General features: G+C 39.4%; 3 protein-coding genes across 6 annotated transcripts in view; 2 read left to right on the top strand and 1 right to left on the bottom strand.

The window, feature by feature from the left end:
* Positions 1–7215, top strand: part of wdr70 (WD repeat domain 70) — a 54069-nt gene extending 46854 nt beyond the window's left edge. Inside the window, exons 17-19 of one of the 2 annotated variants that reach the window (XM_042509961.2) lie at positions 1655–1817; positions 2466–2596; positions 6413–7215. In XM_042509961.2, coding sequence (XP_042365895.2) covers positions 1655–1817; positions 2466–2553 — 251 coding nt within the window. In that variant the 3' untranslated portion in view covers positions 2554–2596; positions 6413–7215. Of the gene's footprint in view, positions 1–1654; positions 1818–2465; positions 4193–6412 lie in introns of those variants that run through there. The other variant, XM_042509960.2, reaches the window with a different exon arrangement.
* A 69-nt stretch (positions 7216–7284) lies between these two features.
* gdnfa (glial cell derived neurotrophic factor a) lies at positions 7285–16408 on the bottom strand. 2 transcript variants are annotated; one of them, XM_042509963.2, is made up of 3 exons: positions 14586–16408; positions 13416–13646; positions 7285–10845 (listed from the first exon to the last, which is right to left on the bottom strand). In XM_042509963.2, exons 2-3 carry the CDS (start codon positions 13618–13620, stop codon positions 10292–10294), a joined length of 759 nt encoding a protein of 252 aa, XP_042365897.1. In that variant the 5' UTR covers positions 13621–13646; positions 14586–16408; the 3' UTR covers positions 7285–10291. The 2 variants fall into 2 exon arrangements, with proteins under 2 accessions (XP_042365897.1, XP_087927500.1); XM_088071374.1 differs by lacking the exon at positions 14586–16408 and having other exon boundaries at positions 13416–13948.
* A 496-nt stretch (positions 16409–16904) lies between these two features.
* opn4xa (opsin 4xa) overlaps positions 16905–23648 on the top strand; it is a 41585-nt gene continuing 34841 nt past the window's right edge. For both annotated transcript variants that reach the window (XM_042509297.2, XM_042509298.2), the window contains exons 1-2: positions 16905–16946; positions 20839–20884. The gene's annotated coding sequence lies outside the window, so the exon portion shown is untranslated. The remainder of the gene's footprint in view (positions 16947–20838; positions 20885–23648) is intronic.

Below are 23648 nucleotides of genomic sequence, written 5' to 3'. Positions count from 1 at the left end.
AACTACTTGAAAGCAGGCCAGTGGTTTTAAGATGACAGGCTGTCGTTATATTGTTTATCCTCTGTGTGAAATGACTTTGCATAAGTGGGAGATAATGTTTGGTGGCTGGCTGGATGCTTACAAGCAATGGAAAGAGGTGCCTCTCAATCCCCCAAACAAGCTCACTGCCTTGCTAAAGCAGGAAATCCCTGTGTGTTTAAGCATGGGAATGTAAGCGTGTGCGCACACATGCATGTGTGTATCATAGCCTTGATCTTTTAAGACAACCGTAACAATGTCCTTTCTGGAAGGCAGCGAGTTTTTCCCTCCCAAAAAAAATTCCATTAAGCTCAGTCAAACACAGCCAAGCTTTTATGCTTTTTGGAGCAAGAATGTGTACAAAACAGAATTCTACCCAAAGTCATAAAAAACTGATACGATAATGATATGCCAATAACGAAAAAGAAAACCCGTGAAAAACAGCATAGCATTTTACACATCCCGCTATGTTAAAGCGTAATGGTAGAATTTTATAAAGAAATATAACACAGTGTGATGTAATGCAATGAACTGAGACAAAATTCTTGATAGGTGTGTTTAATGTTTAAAATACATTTGTGATTGTCCAGCTGATCATACAGTTCAAGGAAACAGTTCAGCATTTTAGGAACTATGTTTTTCGCTTTGTGGCTGAAAGAAGATTGATTACATACTAGCAGAAAGACATATATTGACTCTATAAGTATATGTCATGTGTCAAGTCAAGATAGCGCCGTAATGTGGTGACATGGCGGAAAATTTCAAAAAGGCCGTGGGTCATATTGACTTTGCTGCTTTATGGTCAGACAGCTTGATTTCCTCATCTTTGACAGATGGGGAAAAAAATGCAGAAAACTGAGCCTGTCTCGAAAACTTTGATGGTTGATAGTTTCGGAGTCGATGTGTGAAAACCATTGGCACAATTTAAGGTTATATTTATTTCAAAACATGCGACAATTTTGGAAGAAAACTACGGACTTGGTGTGCAAAGTCCTTTAGTTTTAGTCCTGTGTCAAATGTCCTGATTAATTATTATCAGCCATAACTATCAGTATAGTTATAGTCAATGAAAACTGTTGACATTTTAGTCTGTTTCAGTCATCAGATTATATTGAACATTTCAGTCATCCCAGTCTTGCCAAAACCAATGATTGTGTAAGTAACTCAGCGTCCTCCTAACTGTGCTCACTTTGTTCTGTTAGTGTAGTCCTGTTAGGGCTGGTGCAGCACAGGACGCGAAAATACAACTAAAAACTAAAATTGTAATATATTGTCTCTCTCATTGTAGAAAAAAATAAAATTAGATTTAATACAGTTTATATTTTTGGTTGCATCTTTTTCATCCAAAAATATTGCATGTTGATCTAGTCACAAAGTGTTTTATGACGTCAGCACAGCCACGTCCCTGTCTCATCTTATGGAAATACAGTTTTTGATGAACATATTTAGTTGTAGATTTTCTAAAAGTTAACACTGCTGCAATGGTGCTACTGCCACAGAGGGTGCCAAACCGAGGAATTTTCTAATTCTACAGATTTGTCTCTTTAATGTTAGTGTTTTCTGATCTGTTTACACGTTCTTTAAACTGCACTAAAAAGTCATGTTTTTTATATACTTAAATCATGTGTCCTGACAGGTCGCGGAGGGAGAGTTGCAGCTCACGGTGGAACTCTGTCTTCATTCATTGTGAAGAATATTGCTTTAGATAAAACAGATGACAGTAACCCACGAGAGGCCATCCTACGTCACGCCAAGGAAGCTTCAGATAACCCTTACTGGGTTGCCCCGGCCTACACGCAGTAAGAAACACTTCTATCCTCATTTGTTTAAAAAAATTCTGAATGATTTATGTGCTCCCTGTTCACCTTACTGTTTGTCTTTTCCTCCCTCGCTCATCTTCTCTCATTTCTGGGTTTTTTCTCATTAGCACACAGTGTAAGACGAGTATCGGGAGTGCCGCTTTTGCTATTGTGATTGAGTTTCTTCCTACCGGTGTGACACATAAATGTTTAAAGAGTCGTTCAGTTTTACAGGTACACACTTCACACTACAGAAAGGAGAGTAATGGACGACTTTAGATTACTATCAGACACAGACAACTATGTAAACGTGGAACAAAAAGCTGTGAGCCAAATCAAACAGGCTCTTTCCCAGACTGCAAGGAAGCGATCTTTAGTTAAACACAATTTATGAGTGATATACATTACAGTAGATATATCTGATAAAGTACGCCACTTTAGCCTGGTTGCAGAGCTCCCCAAAGTCACTATCACAGCAGTCTTTGCTTTGTTTGGAGTCACATTAAACATCAGTGTCCAAAATCCCAATATTGAACTTTTGCATTTGTGTCTCTGGGTATTATCGTCTGGGTTTTATATTTTAATTTTCAGTTCACTGCTTTGCTCTGAAAAAAAGTTAAATCATTAACCCTTTTTGCTTCCCTGTAGGACTCAGCCGGAGCCTGTGTTTGCAGAGGAATCAGAGGAGGATGAGGAAGCTGACAAGGAACCACAGTGGAAGAAACGCAAGATCTGAGGAAACTCAACAGCAGCTCATTTTATATACGATAGCTGACAGGGTGGGCTTGCGTTTGTATATATATCACCATAACCAAAAGGTCTTAGGATCAGTCTGAAAACACGGAGTTACTGTCGGAAACTGTGCATAAGTGCATCAATTAGGTTACTAAGTTGCACATTCTCTGTCCTCCCTCTCTTAACGTTTGCATACATGTATTTATGTGCGTGCTTCTGTGTTAAGAGGCAGCACATAAATGTGCAGGCATTTTTACTGTGCAAGCGTAATATAGTTTTACTCAGTTTTATGCACCTCTCAGTGCAATTCATCAACCTCGGGAAGAGCTCTGCTTTTTATGTCTGTTTTGATAATGTAGACTTTATTTTCATCGTTTCTATTGTCCTCTCCTCCCACATCTCTTGTTAGTTTGCTAATGCCCCATAAATTGTATCCAGATTTTGTGGTCTGGTTGTGTTCATCAACTATGAAGAACAGTTTGCTAGTTTATAAAAAAGTAAATTGCAAAAAGTTACACAAACTTGCAGCCAATTCTGTTCTGTTTTGACGGGTTTACACTTTTTAAAGCTGTGCAGTTTTGTAGGATTTTATATACAAAACTTTAATCATGTGCTAAATTAGATTTTTCCTACTGAGTGTATTTCACCTCAAAACCTGTATACAGAGATTTGTATTCTCTTTTCAAATAGTGATATATTTTACCCGATGTGAAGTGCTAGATCTTTTTTTTCACCAGCTGATCAAAGGAATTCTTCTGCCAAGTATTTTTTTATGAGGCACTGGCTCAAACCTGCAGATATACAGTACCGTACAGCCAGTCCTGGCCAGAGCCAGAGCTTTCACTCACTGCTTTAAGATTTTACAGGCTACTTTTTAAATTTTTTTTTTACAGTCATTAAATTGGTAAAATGTACTGCCAAGTACTGCAATTTCTAATATTGATAAATAAATAAAAAGTTATGATAAAAAATTCAATCTTAATGATATCAAGGACCACCCACAAACTTTCCCGTAGTTTCAAACCACATCTCACAATCTTTGTCAGTAAATAGATATCGAGGAAGACTATAAGATGCAACCTTGAATTAAAGGAATAATTCATCAAAAATAAACATGTATATCAATAGATGACCGTTTTTTAGCTTCAGTTGGTGAAGAACATGTTTTTCCTGCATAGAGAATCTAAAAGGGCAAACATTTTTCATGAATTGAACTAAGCAGGTTCTGCGTTTAACTACAGCAAAACTACATCGACTTTTGGCTAACTTACAAACTCTGACACAACTCATACAGCATAATCCAAGTCTTATTTATCTAGTGGTATGATCAGCACTAAAAAAAGCGCTAAAATTTTGCACATTATAACACGTCAATACAAACAGTCTCATGTACCACTGAGCGTGCTCAGGCAGTGTGTTGTATATTGTAACATTACAAAGTAACATGCTGTGAGTAAGTGATAGACAAAGTAATTGTGCAGTTAATTATTCCTTTAAGATCACCCTCTCACACAACTATTCTCATAATGTAGAATATTAAGCTTAACTCTCAAGCTCCAGTACAAAATTCATATTTAGAGTTGCTCTAATTGCTTTTATGTCTAAACATTTTAAATTAAAAAAAGTTTGTGTTTGTTGCATTATTTTTGCGTTAAAACAATAATAATATGGAAATACCTGTTTCTTTGAGAGACTTGTACAGTGTCAAAAACATTTCAATTGACGGAGAAAACCACAACATACAGATCTGATCAAACACATGAATGTGTCCTTCATCTTTCGAGAATGCAACTTCTGCCCACAACAACAAACTATGTCTTTTTTCTTCTCAAATTAAAACTAGTTTTTAACAAGAGAAAATTGACGTATAAATTAGGAATTTTACCGGCAAGGTGACAAGGAGGTTCTCATTAGAAATGTGCTTTTTAGCCCCAATGCTCAGTAACACTGATATCGGATGTTACTTTCTGCCTTTATGACGACACAGAAAGTCATTCAGCTGGTGTTTCTACTCTGTGACTTACAATCAGTGAAACTGTAGAGCGGTCATAAATCCCTAGCCAACCAAAGTTACAAGCAGACAATCGCATGTGTCAGTGTCCTGGCAAAGTTTTTATGGCCATAAAATGAATATGAGACAGAGAAATACCAGAACAAGAAATATGGAAGGACTAAAACAGTGACTGAAGTTTTTAAGAGCGACTAAAGTGGAGAGTTGAGAGGAGATAGGCTTCGTGGGGGAGAGGCTGACGTCAGGCTCTTCTTAAGAAGGGTTCTCAGTCAGCAGCAGGAGGTTAGGAGTGACTGCTGTTTGATTCACTCCACCAGTGTGTGATGAACCAGTTGGCACGTGGAAAAAGAGAGGCTGTGTGTGGAGCTGAAACCAAAGCCTCCAGGTGCAGGCATTTGAAGATACAGACCTGTCAAAGGGTCAGTTCATTCAAATGGAAAAGAAATTTTTTTTTTCTTACAGTAGCAGAGATGAATGCTGGTTTTTGTGCTGTTCTAAGCTTTAAAAAGTTTGAGAAACACCAGATGCAGTGTCCTAGTTGTTTAAAATATAACAAAGAAATAACACAGAACACAATGTGACTCGTTTTCAGGAATATCTTTCTACCCAAGAAACAGTCCCAATTTTTTTTTTTTTTTTCGACCGCAAGCAACCACCAATTTCTGTCAGCCCCAGATATCATGTAGGATAAAAATCCCATTTAACTTGACAACAATAAACAAGAAGACCACAGATTGGTGGACTGAAGAACAGAGCTGATGGTATTCTACATTTTACTGATTGGCAACAAACCCCATGTGTTGTTTTTCCATCTTCCCTTTTTTTTGTCTGGGGCTCTTCGTAACAGGTTCACTGGTTCTCTACTGAAGATGTACAATATAAAAGGTGGAGTCAGCATTTCTGTTGAAAGATTGTTATCAATGCCCTGTGGAGTTCAGCACGTTAGCATGTGTAGTGAGCTACAGTGCTGCAATTTAATTATTAATCATTAATTAATAACAATATGTAATTATCATACATAACTTACACTTGTGTATAACATAAGATAAAGAAATTGTCCAAAATATGACGAAGCGTGACGGCACTTAGCTTTTGCTATCAGAAACAATGAGTTTAGGTTATACTAAATAAGAGAATTTAATTAATAAGGCTTACTGACTATCAACCTCTCTTTTTTAATGGATGGTTCTCAGAGGTTTCTGATTTTGCTTTTTGATATAAACTTATTCATGCTTGCCAAAGCTGAGTCCCATCACTCTCTTTCCGCTTTTATACAAGCTGATGTGTTTTTTAGACATAACTTTGAAATATGAATTATAGGTACATATTTTGGTAATAAATAATTAAATCTTTTTCTTTAATTAATAGATAAATTAATCATTAACTGTCCTTCTCGCTGCTTTCTCTATGAACCGACAGCTTTCCCCCTATTCTGTGCACAAACCCGAACTCCTCCTTTTGCTAATTGGCTGGAATACCGGTGTGTGTGTCAGTCTGAGTCTCTTTGTTTGACATTTACAGAGCCAGCCAACCGTGCACACAGAAATAATAGCTAGCAGAACATGGAGATTTTCACAACATTTGACAAAAAGAAAATTGGATTCAAATCGCTGTCTGCACCTTTAAGTTGATATGGTGAACTTGCTACAACACAATTGTTAATTTATACATCCAGCACGTACGGAAAAACTTTATCTGTCAGTTAAAGTCATGTTCATGGTCCCCTGCTAAATTTAACTCCTAATTCACTCTCTCCTGAGGGAAATATGGGGCTCTTTAGCTGCTAAATGCTCCACTGTGTTCACCAACAAGTCACTAACTTTGTCTGTCTGCCTTTTGGGGTTTTTAGAGTGACAAGCAGCTGCCTACATCTGAGAGCAGTGCTGAGGAGAGAGGTGAAATGGAACCAAAACATGAACGTCGTGGGCTGTAAAACCAAAATGAGCTGAACGACACTGAAACGCTCTGTAGAGGTGAGGAGAGCTGTAGAGTGACCCCTTTCACATTCATTTGATCCATAATATTATTGATAAGAGCTGCTTTTTATCAGAACCCAGCACTGAAGAGACAAAAACATTTTTTGGAAAAAAAGCTCTGATTTAAAAAATAATTCAATAAGGGCTGAAAGATTTGACATTAACTTAACTGAGACTTGACTTGGACTTACCCCAAAAGCTCTTGTGGTATGTCCGCTATACACTGTAAGCACACCTTGTGTCCCTACTTAATGCTCTCTGTACTCCTGCCATCTTCTCATCAGCATTTACAGATCTTCTCTGCACAGTGGAAACATTCTTGAGCGCCTTGATATACAGCTCAGTGGCGCTTTACGGCTAGCTTTTGTTTACTGTACAACCCTAGGCTAGCGCTCAGGAATGCACGCCACACTGTTGAGGCCATCTCTCAAACCATCCCCGCAATTCTCCCCTTGTAACCCAAATTTTCATCCTCAATTTTACATGATGCTTGTGTAAACACGTCCCAGGCAAATTAGCACCATCTGGCATGGGAGCATTATTGTACATGGCAGAATACCAAGGAGACACGCTCATTTAATAGAAACAAGTTTAATTCTGTAAAAAGTTATAAAATGAATATTGTACAAAAATAAAGTTTGCAGAGAGCTTTGGTTCTGTAACACAAAACAAGTGAGACGACATGACAGTTGGGGTTTTTTTTCACAGAGGTGTTAACATGACAAGGAGTGAAAATGAAATCCAATCCTTTCTTCTGATATTAACACTGAGGATTCCTTTGCATCGTTACCTTTCGCTTGTTTACCTTTGCATGAAAACCAGAGGACTAATCGCTGAGGAACAGTTGAGCAAACAGTCATGAAGATGAGAGGGCTCATGGTCACAGTTTACACACTTTAATGTATGGTATCGGCGAGTAGCTGGGTGCTCTGAGACTTCTGGGAAGTCTCCTAACTGCACATTCTCATCTGGAAAGGCTTATGCACGAATCAGTAGTTAAAGGGGAAGATGATCCAATTGATGAGGTATGCTGTGATAAAAGCTTGAGTTTTTTCTCCTCTCTATGTAGTGTTTGGCCTAAATTCAGCTTGATGCAGTGGATTTGTTCTGTGTGCAGGGGGATTACACAGTAAAGCTGGCTTGCTTGCTGCTGGGTGGGCACAGATACCTTGGTCCCTAATCCGTGCTAACATCAAGACCTACCCGAGGGCTCTCTTTGTTCCACTTAAAACGATCCCCTCGCAGGGTCTTGATGGGCACAGCAACATGCTTTTAAAGAGTTTTCCTGGATGTATAGTTGTGTATGGGAATAAACTTGGCTGAACAAGCGATTACATGGAGAAAGCATGTTGAGCCTACCCATCGTCCTCCCTCCGTAGCTCCAAAATACCTTTTGTCCAAACGTCTACTCTTGAAATAATGTCATCTGTTGCACGATGACAGCCGCTACAGTGGCCAGATCTTCCTTAAACTGCCTTCATCAATAAGCCTTCGCCCACGGGGATATTTGGTTAAGACTCATGTTAGAGGATCATTTTCAAATCCCCTTTCAGGGAGTAAGACCTGTCTGTCAGAGTCGAGACAGAAACACAAGCAGTCCTGTGAACTTTAAAGCCTATTGGGACAGTAACCGCTGCAAAGCCTTTGCTCAGACTTGGTGCGAGGCCAGAGTGAGGTTTCGGGTAACGTATGCTGATAGGCAGGCATTCTAGCAGCTTCTGGACTCAAAGGATGGATCCTCAAAGGCACCTGCAGATCCTCAGAGAGACCACTACTCTCACTCCTGTTCATTTTAGATTGTAATTAAAATATGTAGTGATGATAAATCTACTCGGGGTTACTAAATTGAAAATAAAAAGCAGCAAAGAGTCATGTGCTGAGAGAGCAACAAATGAATTTCCCCCCTGTCTTAGCATGGTCCAACCCATTTTCATCCTAACTTGTCAAATACCATTGCTTCGTCAGTAGACTTATATGTCAAAATATGACGCTCTAGGTGTCAGTTTGGGATGTTCACAGATGGCATCTCAGTTTAAGCTTGCTACATGCATTGTGTGTTTTCAAATTACTTTTACGTTTTCACAGTTTCTGATTGTTACATACATGCAGTCTTTTTCAAAACTCACTGCACAGGTAAAACACTTTATTTTTAAGTCCTTAGGTTTATGCAGCAAACGTCTATGGTTTAGGTAACAAAAGCATGCAGTTGGGTGAAAAAAAAAACATGGTTTTGCTTAAAATAAGTACGGTTGTTACTAACGTAATGTTACGTCATGTCACTCTAGCGGACAAGCACACTATGTTGTTATTAAAATAACCCCATTGACTTTAACACTGCAAACTAACAGCAGTCTCCCAAGTAAAAGTCCATGGCATGTTTGACCAGCACAACTCCCCTTCCCACCGCCCCGATATGGACTTCCTTTCTCTTAATTCTATAGCACTTGCCAGTGGTGTCACAAACTGCTGCAAAGTGTGTATAATAGTGTCACAAAGGGCGATTTTGTGCATTGGTGTCTGACACTGAGATCCACTGAAAAAGCTGCAGTATTTGACGAATTGAGTGGTTGCCCCCTGCATCAGAATCTGCCGCCGCCCAGTGTGTATCATAACCGCTGTGAAATGTGCATCTGTGAATCGGTGTCTGATACAGACATCACTGACAAAGCAACGGTATCTGACGAATTAGAAGTGAGAACGGGCAGCATGGTCACATTGGGGAAAACGAGGTGAAATATCCCCTAAAAAATCTTCCCTACTATCCCTCAAAATGCTCCAAAACAACAGATCATTTCAATTGAAAATCTTCTATTGGTCCCCTCCTCTATGTTTCTTTCTACGCTCCCTTAACTTGGTAGCTATGATGATCCTTTGGAGTCATTAATCGGGAAACTCTGGAATCTAAGTGAAGCGAATAAGCATCGTTAGGATGTGTGGGTGAGTGTTACACAGTTCTGGATCACCTTTTTTTGACTTTGCTTGAGAAAATGCTCCACATTGGCACCATCCAGGACAAACAAAGCTTTTAAATAAATAAGAAAAATTACCATTTCATTCATAAAATGGATTGAAATAAATAACAATAAGTTAATTCCCATCTTAATAAATATACCTCTTACACACACGTGTATAATATATATATATATGTATGTATATATATATATATATATATATATGATTGGATTTTCTGTAGATGCGTTGCACCAAAAAGTCTTTGCTGAGCTCCGGTGTGGTATTTGTCATCCTTTGGCTCTGAATGTAAATGTCAACATCCAGACTGTGCAGTGAAAGTGATTTAGACTGCAGCTGAATATACTCCTCAAATCTCTGTGTTCATCTGGAGTCTTAGGAGCCAGCTATGGAAAAACTGATGTTCCTGGGAAAATGAATTCTGCCAGAGAATAACCAAGCCAACTTTGTCAGAAGATTTCTTCACTCTCACCTTTGTAGACTGCACAGTCAGCAAATCTGGAAGTGTAACAGTATCATTTCTCCTACAAATTACTACAGGCTTCCAGCATTTCTGCGTTTGTCTGAACAGTCAAATCCTGATCAGGAAATCTGAAGAACTGAGCATGGGCTGTCAAAGTTGGATGAATAGTTTGTCTCTTTCATGGCTGCTCCATTATCTTTGACGACCACTGCCAAAACAGCACACTCCATCTTCGACCTTGTATGCTGTTTTCTAACAGAGATCCCGCCAGCTTGTAAATGTGATCCTTAGTTCACCGATGCTGGTCACTGTAACGTCCTCAGACACACCCACACTTCCTGGCTGAATGCTTCTTCAGTGTGTGATACACAACATTGTCGTCCAAGAAAGACAAGTCATCGTCGAAAGCGATCGGTCGACAGCAGGTGCGAGAGGGCGTGTCCTTGTCCAGCTTCTTGTTGTGTGTGAGGTTGTTGAGGATCTTGTCATAGTTGGTCTCTGCCTCCACGCAGGGGCCGCTGCAGTACCGGAAGATCAGCTCCTCTTTAGTCTGGTAGCCCAGCCCCAAGTCCGTCACATTAAGATGGACCTCCTTTAGCAAGCAGCCTCGTGTTTGCACTGATATCCTGTCCCTCCCCTTTTCGCCCCGTCCTCCTTTGCCGCCTCGAGTTCCCCCTCGTCCCCGACCACGCCTGCTGTCGCCGTGTCCTCTCCTCTCCCCTCTCCCTGTGTTTGCTGCTCCTCTCTGTCTCTGCTCCCTCCGTCCCCTAGATCCTCTGCTGGAATCTGACGATCGCCGGAGTCTGCCAATAGTAGCTTCAATAAAATCCATTACATCATCAAACTGCTCTGGATAGGGACCTGTGATGTCATCTGAAAGATACAGAAGGAACAGATTCACCTATAAAAGTAGTATTAAATAATAATAAAAATCATCACTGATATGGACTTTCTGAAATGTCAGCTCAACAGCATGATAATCAATGATTTCCCGCTTTAAGAGACTGTATGAGCACATAGAAAAAACTTTAAACATCCCTGTGGGAAAAAAAACATATCATTTTTAATACTATATAAAAGTTATAAAAACACTGCATAATCAGAGCTGTCAGCAAAAGAGCATCTACCAAATCAATCACATCAACAAACCAGACTGAAAACCCATTTGTGCAAAAGAGAATAATATACATTGTTGTTATTGTGAGTTCATGCTTATGGTCAGCCAGCATATGCACGCTAAAGTGTCCAAGAATATGTGCTGACACAAATGCAGACAATGGCCATAAATACTGTGAAATGTGCAGATCAGAAACGGTGCATGCTGATTTATAGATTAGTCTCAGGCGGAGGAATGCAGAAAAGCAGCCCAGAGATGTTCTCGTGGACGTGCAGGTGCCCAGCTTTCACTCTGTTCAAGATGGCTGTTGGGAGATAAGTTGGAGACTGAAGGTCAGAGGGTGTTGTCAATGTACATTTTGAGAATTGTTGCAATCAGACAGGAAGAAAATGTGTGCATCTATAATGCTGGGATGCAGGCGTATTTGATTTTGCATTAATGGCTGCCTACATTTAGTTTCATTGTCATAGAACCTGAGTCGTTAATGGTTGTTCAGCTATAAAGCTTAAGTTAACCCCCATTTGCTCTCACGTCACTTGCCCGTATTGATACAGTAAGCACAGAGAAAACTGCACCACCAAGAGAGACATGGTGAGATAGTTTTTCAGTTATTTAAATATTTCATGGGTGTAATTTTAGCATACCAGGACTTCAAAAGGCCAAATAAAAGGAAATCATATGCTCTGAGTCATTTAGATGAAGCAGATTGTAGTCTGTGCAAAACCTGAAACATGCACCAGCACAGCTCGACGCCATCTGCTGCGAGGAGCGATGAGGACTGACTGAAAGTCTTGGACCCTCCTGTGTTACATGTTGATTCTATTATGGAGTGAGTCTACTCCAACGCCTGCAGGTCTGGCAGCAGGGAATGTAAAGTATGAAGATCATGGAGACATATTGTTCTGAAATGAATCAATTGGTCGATTACATTACCTGCATGCGTCTGTCAGTTTATGGATGTGTGTCAAAGAGTCAGGGCGGCTTGGTGTGATGTCTGGCAGGTGGTGTGGTTAACAGCCTCTCTTTTGCAGTGTCACCTATCTCTCTTGTCATACCTGTTCCTCTGGAAGCGCATGGGCCATCTGATCCGCCTGCGCTCCACAGCTGATTGGGCAGCCGCTCGTGTATCAGGTGAGCCCGAGCCAATCTGTTTAGACACACCTGCCCTTTGATTTAGACACCTCCTATTGTGTGTCAGCTGACAGACAGGGTGGCTACAGTGTACACCTGCTGACAGACTGGGCCGATGGCTGCAAACGAGTGATTCATGGTGCAAATTGGGCCATAATTTTGCAAAGTGATTGGCTGAATATCAGTCTTGTGGCACTGCTGCCTGCAGCATTAAAATGTTTGAGAAAAGTGCACTTTTCTGCAGCTACATGCAAATCATCCCTTCTTGGAGCTATGGTGTTGTTTACACTATTTGTGCATAGTTAATGGTCTTGGGTTACAAAGCAGATCAATGATGTCACCACGGCCCAAACAAGAATATGAGGTGGCAGGACAAACATTTGTCCAAATGTTCCATTCCTTATCTAGTTCTTGGCCGTGTCTACTTCTGTGCAAAGACGATACAGTGTCACATTGATCCAAACAAAATAAATTCCTGCCCACCGTTGCCGTTAAAATGAACATAAACACAGAACTCTCACTTGATCCTTCCAACTTTCCAGTGTTTTCCCGCCTCTCTCAACTGGTAACGCCTGCGACCTGGTCCCCACAAAGCCATGATTTCTGACTTTTGGAAGATGGGTAAAGGTCATGGGTCTCTATGTCACAGGAGGTGAACATAAACAAAGGGAGAAAATGTGGAGGGTGACCTCCGGGATCGGAGCTGCTCATGCTCTTATTCATGCTGCTGGCTTGTTTTGACATCAGTGTGATGTAACCCACAGCAGCAATAAAACACAAATTAAGATCTTCCGCCTGATAACCTGCCTGTCTGAGCGCCTTATCAATGTAGGACTCTCTGCTGTTGTCTCAGCCCACTGGCTATCACTTTACCTGCTGTTTCTCAAGTATAATTAGTGTAAATTACTTGGCCAGCAAACCAACTGTGTAAGAATCACGTCTGAATTGCCCTAAAACAAAATGCCACCGACAGTATGAGCTACTGTCCAAAGTTAACACATGAAAAGATTTTCCTTTTTTTCTGTGACTAAATGCTTAGTTGCTTTTTTTTTTTTTGCTTTTTTTTTTTTTTTTAATTTACTGGTTTGCATAGCACCGCAAATCCTATAATGTTACCCTCATGCTGGCCAATTATCAGTCATTCAAGGAACTGCACATCTTTAAAGATTTTGTCAAAACATGCTGCGCGCCTTACATTGATCCTCCATGGAGATCTCCTGCAGGTTGCGGTTTTCTCGCTGGAACGTCGGCTTTTCGTCCTCCACAGACAGGGACGCAGAATCACTGTAGCTGCTGGGGAAATAAGTCCTCTTGGCTGGCTGAGTGTTTTGGTAGAGAGGCCGTGTAGCAACAGAGCTCAGGAGCAACAAACACGTGGCCAAAACATCCCATAACTTCATCTTAGACTCAGTTCCTATGAAGAAAGCTGCAAAAATGAGAGGATATTTGATTTGAAAAAGGAAGATAAAACAAAACTGCTTAGAAATGCACGCCATAGTAGTAGTAGTAGTAGTAATAATAATAATAATAATAATAATAATAAACGCATCTAAATACAGTCACAGTCCAATCAGTGTGTGGGCCAATACTTGTTTATAATGAAGTCATCAAAGAGTTTGAGACAGCGTGACTCATTCTGTATTAATAACTGTGTGTCATCATGTCAAGAAGCTTTGATCTTCACTTTGTCTCATAGTGGAGTCTGTTGTTAATATGAATGTCAGAGTAAATCTACCACAAAATTCTAAATAAATGAATCACAATGAAAAATTTCCTATTATGTATTTGATAGGGTCAGTATTACAAAAAAATATATAGACAGAAATATAAGCAAAATTGTGCGTAAAGTGGATTTAAAATTACAAACATTTGTGAAAACTATCAGTCTGCTGCTAATTTATTCACTACTGACTTTTCAGATATGAAAGATGACATTGTGATATCAGGCCAGTTCTTGCTACTCGAAATGAGGTACGGAGGGTGCGCCTCACACACACACTCTCTCTCACACACACACACACACACACACAAATGCGTTGGTTAAAGCACGCACCAAAGCGTGTTGGCAACGATAGCCTAAATAATGGTGCGACTTGGCCAGATGGCGATCCCCAAAGCTTACGTGACTCTGTCTAATGGCATGTTGAGTCTGCAGTAAACCTAAACAGCTATGCATGGATAAATACTGGGCTTAAACATGCTGTGCAGAAAGTCCCAACAACTGTCATTACAAACGCACAAGTTGCATTCTTCATTTTGATTTGCTCTTTGACTTAGTTTGTATTTCCGTTGCGCACAAATAATCTGAGGATATGAAGACATTTTGCACTCTCAAATTGATGAAAATGTATAATGCTTTACTTACTTTAAATATGGCCCATGCAGACCTGAAACTCGCTCAGCTGTTGTTGTTAAAATCCAAACCCGAAAATGCGATTCATTTAGTGTCCCAAGCGGAATCAGCTGCATGAATCGTCCAACGGCGACAACCCGAAAAAATCCTCAAAACGAGGTTCAAAATCGATTTATGTCCTGATAGTAAAAAAAAAAGCTGAAATACCGCACCAGGTGTGTTTTTCATACTCCGATCCGGCGCAGCAAACCAAACCATGCGTCTTTCCACACTTTGGAGTCCAAAGGTAGGTGTTGAAGAGAGCGGACCAAGTGCCACTGCGCCTTACGGGGGTACAGTTGCAGTCGCTGATTAATTGGATGCTACGTTTCCACGTTGGAAATCCGAGAGAGTTCCACCATCTCCGACTGAAAGGACTCCAATGAAGACATCAGCGTCTCCAGCGAAAAAAAGGTGCACAATATCTGTTTCCCAGAGCGCACGAAGCTCGCGTCTGCGTCTTGACAAAACAGTTAAAGCGCCGTTATATCCACAGCTGCGTCAAATGCTCATAATCGCCAACATCTGACAGTATCTTGACATAGTAAACAACACACATGGGGGTGTTTATTCTCCATTTCCTCCGGGACCGATAGTGTCTATATAGCTCGAAGAGTTTCCACACGCGCTGTCCTCATACTGGACTGAAGCCGGACAGATGTCTGCGCAGAACACCGCACCGGGCGCAGAGGGCAGTTTGGAGAGATTTATAGTTAAGTGCGCTCTGACGTTTGGGGCAGTTGGTGTCCGCCCCTCTTTTATATATCCCCACATGAGCAAACAGAGGTCCACATATTTGTCCAAACCACCCCTGGAGCCCCGTTTGGAGGAGCGCAGTTTTCAGATGTCTTGCGGATTATGTCACACATCCTGATGTCCTCGGATTAGATTTCAGTATGCGGAATGCGATTTGGAGATGTTCTGTTGCGATGCATGTTTCTAACCTGATCTGCGCGCTCTCTTTGCGCACCGGTGTCAAGTTCTGTCTGATGGCTACACACATCTCAAATTTAAGGGTCCCACTTCACTTGCTATTTACTAGAACATATTTGTAAATAGGTACATTTAGGGCACACTTGGCACTTTGATGGGTCATGTTAACCTACTTGTGTTCCACTCCAGATTTATTACATACAAATGTAACTCCTACACACCTTGGATCATTTGGTCATTCAATAAGCAGATTCTTGTCGAGGTGAGCCTGAGGCAACATGGCAAAGTCATCACAAAGGGAGGACTGAAGTAGCTAAAGATGTGGCACCTGAGAAAGACTTTCCATCACCCCTCATGATTTACAAGCTCCACCCGCCTTTCATCTTCTGCAAAACTGGATTCCTCTCAGTCCTTTAAGAATCAAACTCATTTTGTGTTCATGTGCCAGGAAAGACCGGCTCCTTCCAACAACCAAACACTTGCTGTTCCAAGAAGCTTTCTGGTTTTAATTTAACACATGAAATGCTGCAAAAGATGGCTGTTCAATAAAAGGGTAGAAATCCCAGCGCTGACACTTTAAATCCACTCTGACTTATCTGTTATTCAAAGCTCATATTTGTTTGCTCATGGGCTGAAACTTCCTGTCAATACATGTTTGCTTTCAAGCATTTATGTGCGCCCTACCCGTTCTTAAAGTATCTGCATGGGACTGAGCCAAGTCCTCATTGTATGGATTCCTTTCTGTCATGTTCTCACATGGTTTCTTTGTATTGAACTGACAGCTACCAATGTTTTGTTTGTTATGGGAGAATCCTCTGATTTTATGTAATTTGTTTTTTATTTATGTATGGTAACTTGGTCCTAATTTTCACATCATTTCACACAACTTAATTGTTTTCATACAAAGGCAAAAAGTCTCTCCAGTGTGTAGAATAAGCCATCCTGCTGTTACTATTCAACTTTTAAACTACTCTAACTGGACTATCTTACTAATGATTTTTTTTTAAAGGTCTGGTTTCTTCATTTAATACAAATTTTCTGATGTAACTTTTAGGTTAGTCACTTGGATGTTTTGTATGTTCTTTAGATGAGCTGTTCTGTCATAACTGAAAATGAGTTTCTGTGATTTAGGTGTTGCAGCGACCCTTCACATCAGCGCTCATAACTCTCTGTGCCGTCTCCATCGCTGAAGCATCACAGAGTAAGTGGACAACTCAGCCACACTATAACCACTCAACATATTTCTCCCAATGCAATGAAAAACCATTTGTTTGTTTTGTTTTCATTTGGCTCAACAGGAATATGAAATTGTTCTGAGACAAGCTCTCTGTGATGTCTCCCGTGCCAGTGCATGCTGGGATAGCCTCCAGGCTCCCATTTACCCTGAACAGGAATAAGCAGGTAAAAAGAATGAATGAAAGGATATCATACTTATATAAACAAGCTCAAAGGCATGAATGTAATGTGAACTGGCATACAGTACATTATAATAAAACACTGAGTCATTTTGAAAGCGGAGCAGAGTGTTGTTCGAACTCTGTGTGGTTCGTCAAGGTTATTTAAAGTTCATCAGGAGAAGCTCAGTGAAGCTGAGAGACTGCTGTACTCAGCTCTGTCTGATGTCAAATTTACTTACATGTACAATTACACATCTTTTTAGAACATTGGTAAAAACAGAACTACATTCATGTATTTAACAAATGTCTTACATGTTTTGTTCTTTCTTCCTAATGTGATTTAGCTATCAAGCCCCCATAGAATGGCTACTTTATCTGAACATGGGAATATATAGAAATACATAAGTGTAGATTTCAGGGTGACATAAGGGACATGTCCCCCACAGTATTTAGAACATTTGTATTTGTCTCCCTCAATAAGGACATGAAAGTAGCTGTGGACTTTTATTTTTAAAGACATTCCAATTTCAAAATCATTCATAAGTTCATAAAAATTCACCAGGATGCAAGAAATAAAGTGTTTGATCCTAAAAAACATTCTTCTGATGAGGACTTCCAAACCCCTCGTTTTATATGTGTCCCCCTGGAAGTTCAAACAAAACCCACATCCTTGTGGATATATAGTATGTAGTATGTGCAGACAAGGATAACAGAACACAGATAGTTACAACTAATATATGACAACTGCAATATATAAAATCATGATTGTATAGATACATTCATGCACAGACAATATATTTCAGATGCAATATTATACTGCATGTAATTCATTCCACTTACCTTATAAATGTGTTATTCAGTTTATGTTTATATTACTGCATTAATGTTCATACATCAAAAATTGCATTTGTAAAGGAATAACAAAAAGTTCCTACTATTAGAGCTGAAACAAATTGACTAAGATTAGCGGATTCATTACCAGAAACGTCTAATCAGCAACAGATTTGATACAATGATTATTTTTCATGAAATTAGAATTACAAAGATTATACACAATATGAAGACACCACCTTGGGCTTCAGGAAACTCATTTACACTATCTAACATTTCATAGACAAATGATTAATTGGAAAAATAATAAAAAAAGAATAATCATAATAAAAAAATAATTGTTGGTTTCAAACGTATTTAGTACATTTGAACAAGTTATTGATTTATCCCAGGGGAGACTGGGTATAATTGTAACACTTTTTGTTTCAGCACCTGTATCTCTGAATTTAAGTGTTAGAGCTCTTAAATTTTGGCACAAGGTAGCCTTATTTGTCCACTACAAAAAAACAAAAAAATCTCCATGTTACTTCTAACATTATGTCACAATATTCACCAAGTGATGTCAAACACAAGGAGTTCCATCATTACAGCTTGCTACACTACTGGATTAAGTTGTAACAGTAGGAGTGACAAATTAGAAATTACATAACTGCTGCCTCAGTCAGGTAACCAGTCGAAGCATCTGCTCACCGCAAGACTTTTTGACTGCTGTGAGCACCGAAAAAGGGCGGCTGTGCTCATCCTTTTCTCTGAGGTTTTTTATTTTCTTGCAGTATCTGCTCACCGTCGCATGGCAAATACAGTATTATTTGGGGACAGACCCTACTGTCTCCCTGCCTCACCTCATCTGATGCATAATTTAGTACATGCACAAGCACACCCCTGTCAGTTTTTCTCACCAACTCTCCTAGCGCACTGAAGATAGAGGTAAGATAGATAACTCTAAATGGGGTTAGTTGAAACACTTTTATAAAAGGTGTTACACCCATCCCTGTGCCTTTCAGTCATTGTTTGGTTAGGTGTAACAGCATAGTTTGAAATGAACAAAGATGAAATGTCTCATATTTACCTAAGAGACTAATCCCTAATTCTACAAAGTTAAATAATTCTAACTTTATCTGTATCAGTGTTAATCAAAATCTAAAGTTGTTCCAAAAAATACCTTAATACCCGAATATCAGTGTTTGGACTGTAAAATATATATATACTTATTCACACAGCTATGAATTGTCACATGCAAGGTCAGGAAGGAGGGAGTCATACAATAAATATATTATATGATAAGTCATTCCCTCTTGGTGAGAGTGGCGTTGTTACAACCATACCCGGTCTCCCCTGTTGTAGAGAGCAGAGTAACTGTATTGGAAACATTAGTTCCCAGCAGACAGTGGTGGATCTGCTAAACCGATGCATCAACACTGTGACTTTACTCATTCCTCATTATTATGATGACTTGTTTGGCAGCATTAAATACATTTAATTAATGACTGCAGATTTTACATAAGAGATTTTGTTACACGTCACTGCATATGACATGTTGGGCTAGGACACAACACGCTCAGAGATACGACAGACAGAGGCCATATTGTTTATTGATATCTTGCAGCAGTGTCACCAAAGGACTCCTCTGTGACCCTCCTCTGTCTCATACAGGCAGAGTTGAGAGGATAATGGTCACCGAAAATAGACCCATCTCACAGAGTTCCTTTATGTGAGAGCACCGCACGGTCCGGGGGGTGTCATAAGTCCCCCGAGCTGAATACTTGAGTGACTATAATAAATATTAATTTGTTTGGAGGAGAAACATGAGTAAGCTGAACGAATCACCACCACATGGGGTGTGAGGAAGAGACGCGTCACTCACACAGAAGAGCCCTCTTTCATTATTTGTGCCACTGATGGGACGAGCACCTCAATTTTTGATGTCAAGCCTCCACAGAGCAATGACAGGCCCTCAGATAGGAATAACAATGACTCCCCACAGAGTTTATATGAACATATAACAGTACTCAGACAAACAATTCACATCACTGCAGCTGTTTCCGTTTAATATAGAATAGTAAAATATAATATGAAACAAATGGCGCATCACTTTTCTCTATATTTTTGTGGCTACAGTATCTTTTATAGAGACTTGTTTTGTTTAAATCATTGTGTTTCAGGGTAACAACTGACATCTCTTCATGGTTATGCTAATGTACTTTCCGCCCCTTGATTGTATGAGTCACTGTTGCATGTAATATGCAATAAAAGTGGGACATCTGTAGGCTTGTTTAACATGTTTCGTTCCAACTTCACAATGTTCTCTTTGATGAGTAAAAGATTTCAACACACGATGCATGAGTCCCTCAGGAGGACGATGCAATAAACATCAACTGAAGACAAACAACAATTCACTTAAAGCATCATTGTAGTTTGGATTATTAACATGTTGAGTTTCTAAGATCTCAAGAGATTCTAAGGGTACAACTTCATCAGTATTTTGCCTGTCAGTTTACTTAAAAATCGAATTTCATATGGAAAGGTCCAGTCTATTAACCCTTTAAAACCTGAGCAAATTGGCTTGATTACTTTCAAAAACAAACAAAATAATAAAGAAATAAAAAAAACAACAAGAAAATGACCTGAAAAAAGTGCTTAAAATAAAAGTCATTTTGTAACATAATTTCAAATATGTAAAAGTATGTTATGATTATTATAGTCTTTCCCTAGCCTTTTTCCTTTTGTTCCTAGACATTTTGCCTTGCTTTTTTTTGTTTGCTTGTTTTTTAAATGTCTAAATCTAATTATTTCTTGCAATTTGTGAAACATTTCTTAACCACAGTTTTTCCTCAGGGTTCAGAGGTTAAAATACTTGGTAAAGGCATCTGAAGCAGCACTAAAAAGTGAGGGCACCCCAGGTTTCTGAGGGTTAATTCACACTGAAAAGTCTTTGCCCCACAACTACCTGTTGTTCATAAAGGTGTTACAGAAAACATAACAACAACAACAACAATGATAAATACTTTGTGAAGTGAGATGTTTATACTGATGCCTCTGTTGTTTTCCTTTATGTTTCTTTACAGGAGACCGTGCGGGATTATCTGCTCTGGATCAGGATGCACAGTGCAGGTTAGTGACACTGGGGTGGGAAATCTTTTGCTTTCACATTTTAGGCCAAATATTACCAAGTGGGCACAATTTTAAAAGCAACACATAGATATTGCTGCAGACCAGCTGCATCCCTTCATGGCCAAAGTGTGGTCTGTTTATACTTGAATATTTTCACCATAATAATACACTGTCACAAACACCATAAAGTCAAAATAGTCCTATGACAGTGACTGTGCCTTATACCTAAAGCAGCAGCAACTCTGTGTGGTCATTGTTGTCACTGAGTAAATTTTTAGCATCTTGTTGAACTCTTGCTCAAATGAGAACAAATGGCTGCCTGTATCGATGTGTTGTTCATGTGGTAAAAAACAATCAATTGTAGCAAAGTGCACATGGGCACATGCAAGCGTGTATGTATTTGATTTTTTGAGTAGGGTTTTTAGTAATAGATTTCCAAGATATAAAATGTGATGAGCTGTAATATAAAATTATTCAACAACATATAAAGCAGTTAAAAAATAAAGCATGCTTGACCAGCCACAACATTAAATTCCAGTTGACACCACAGCCAATCACGCCAACTTCAGCCAACCTGCTAAAAGAAAAGTTCATTTTAAAACTAGTCATCACAAACAAGGAGCCAAACCAACTAATAGATTCAAATAAGTCTTAATGTATTGACATACATTACACAAGTTAACCCACTGACCAATTTAACATTGAAAAGACATTTATTAATTCTCTATTATAAGTCTATTTGTCTTTAGAAGTTTCGATTTATTTGTCTTTAGACATTTAGATTTATTTGTCTTTAGACATTTCAATTTTTTTTTCTTTAGGTACTTAGATTTCATTATCTTTGGATGTTTAGATTTTGCTTATTCAAGGTTAAAAAAGTGAAAGTTTAGTACTACTTTAGTACTTTAGAACTTCTAGTCTTAACCTAGATGAAAGAGTAAACTTTGAATATGTCATAAAATAAACATTCACATTTAAAAGTGGGGGTATGCAGTACTTTTGTTAATTATTTACATATTTTTATATATTTAATGATTATTTCAAAATATGGTCTAAAATTGGGCCAGATGTAGCTGATATATCCTGGTGTATAACAGGGCTAAAGCTTGGAGACAATGTTTAAACTATGTCTATTGTTCAGTGGGAGTGTTTGTAGTTGTTGTTTCATTAACATCAGCATCTGGCCACTATGGGAGACTTTGAATTACAGTGAATTGCAACACTGAGTTTACTGTGCACAGATTTAATCCATTTATTGATAGTCTGATGAACAGTAGATAGACACAATGACAGAAACACCAGGACAATGATACAGTCCAATGCACCGAGTTATAAATAATGTATCAAATCCTAATTTTGTGTGGATGTTGTATTAGATCGTTTTATATTGTGGGGTGAACCCTCTGTCATATTAAGGGGTGAAGAAAACTGAATGTCTTACAAAATACTGAAATCTATCTCAACATCATTAAAGCTATGAACTTCATTTATTTCACATTGCATCAAATTATAAAGGTTTTCCTTTTATAGTATCCATAAAATGCACAACAGCTCAAACTCCACCTTGCCATGCTTTGGGCTTTAATGCCGATCACGGCAGCGGCCTCTCATTCTGTATTCTGCATGTAGTTGTGTGCAGAAGTGCCGGTTGTCTGCCAGAGTGAGCTCAGCTGTCAGCGGGCACTGAGCCCCGGATCACCCTTGGCACAGAGACGCAGAGACAGAGAGCAGGTAGTCAGATACTGAAAGATTCACATAGCTTTCAGCTGATCCATTAGGACATGCTACAATTCAGATATGGCACAATGCCAAATGCCCAGCCATTGTGGCATTCAGAGCAGTATTTCCATCTGTTTCAGTCATTGCTCAAACATTTTATGAGTATTTGTTGGCATCGTTCGCACATAGATTGTATGCGTGCAAAAGTATGTGCTAGCAGGAGTGTGTGTGTGTGTGTGTGTGTGTGTGTGAGCGAGTGTGTGTAAATGAGATCACTTGGTACTATCAAAGTGCAGGCAGGACTATGACACTGTTATAAATAGACGGGAGGAAGTAAGGAAGGTTAAATCTCTCAGACACAGATACTAAATGTGTAGCGAGACGGGAGCCATTTAAAAACCCATATGTCCTTCTAGACGCTTTCACTATATATATTTACATTATGTACATTGTGTCCTGCTGTACGTTGTGAATGGTGGAATGAGGTTGCCACGGTAATTCGGATATTCGGTAATTCGGCCTTTTAGTCAACTATATGGTCTAATTTGAAAAGTTGAAAACTTTGTTTTCCTCTTCGGGTCGCTACATAAAGATTTAACCTGTCATTGCATCGCAATAGCCTGCTATAGCTGCATGCTGTGTGTAGCTTATTATTGGTCAAGGGTGAATTATCACCCCTGAGCAAATGGGAATCAAGTAAGCTCTTTCCCACGGACCAGTGACTTCATTGGGCCATGATGGAGACGATGAATTCAAGGTCCTTTATGCAGAGGAGAGTGCTGAGAAAGTTATAGACGTGTAGGCATTTACGACACTGCTCCCTGCGTCTTCTGTTTTTTCACTATTCACAAATACTGATGAAGGATTTAGGGAATATATTTCCCTCTGTGCAAGGGGCTGGACAGGTGGGATGCATAGATGGACTCTGAGATGCACATCTTGGCAACTGCCCAAACCCTGAAAACCTCCAGGCACGTTCAGCTGTCTGCTTGACAAAAGATGGATTGAAATAAGGAATTTCAGAGGAAGTGTGTGTGTGTGTGTG

This window comes from Plectropomus leopardus, chromosome 20, assembly GCF_026936395.1.
Source record: "Plectropomus leopardus strain MGB_pleo_1.0 chromosome 20, ASM2693639v1, whole genome shotgun sequence".
NCBI lineage: Eukaryota > Metazoa > Chordata > Actinopteri > Perciformes > Serranidae > Plectropomus > Plectropomus leopardus.
The sequence above is the reverse complement of the archived record's forward strand: the minus strand, read 5'-3'. Positions and strand labels throughout refer to the sequence as shown.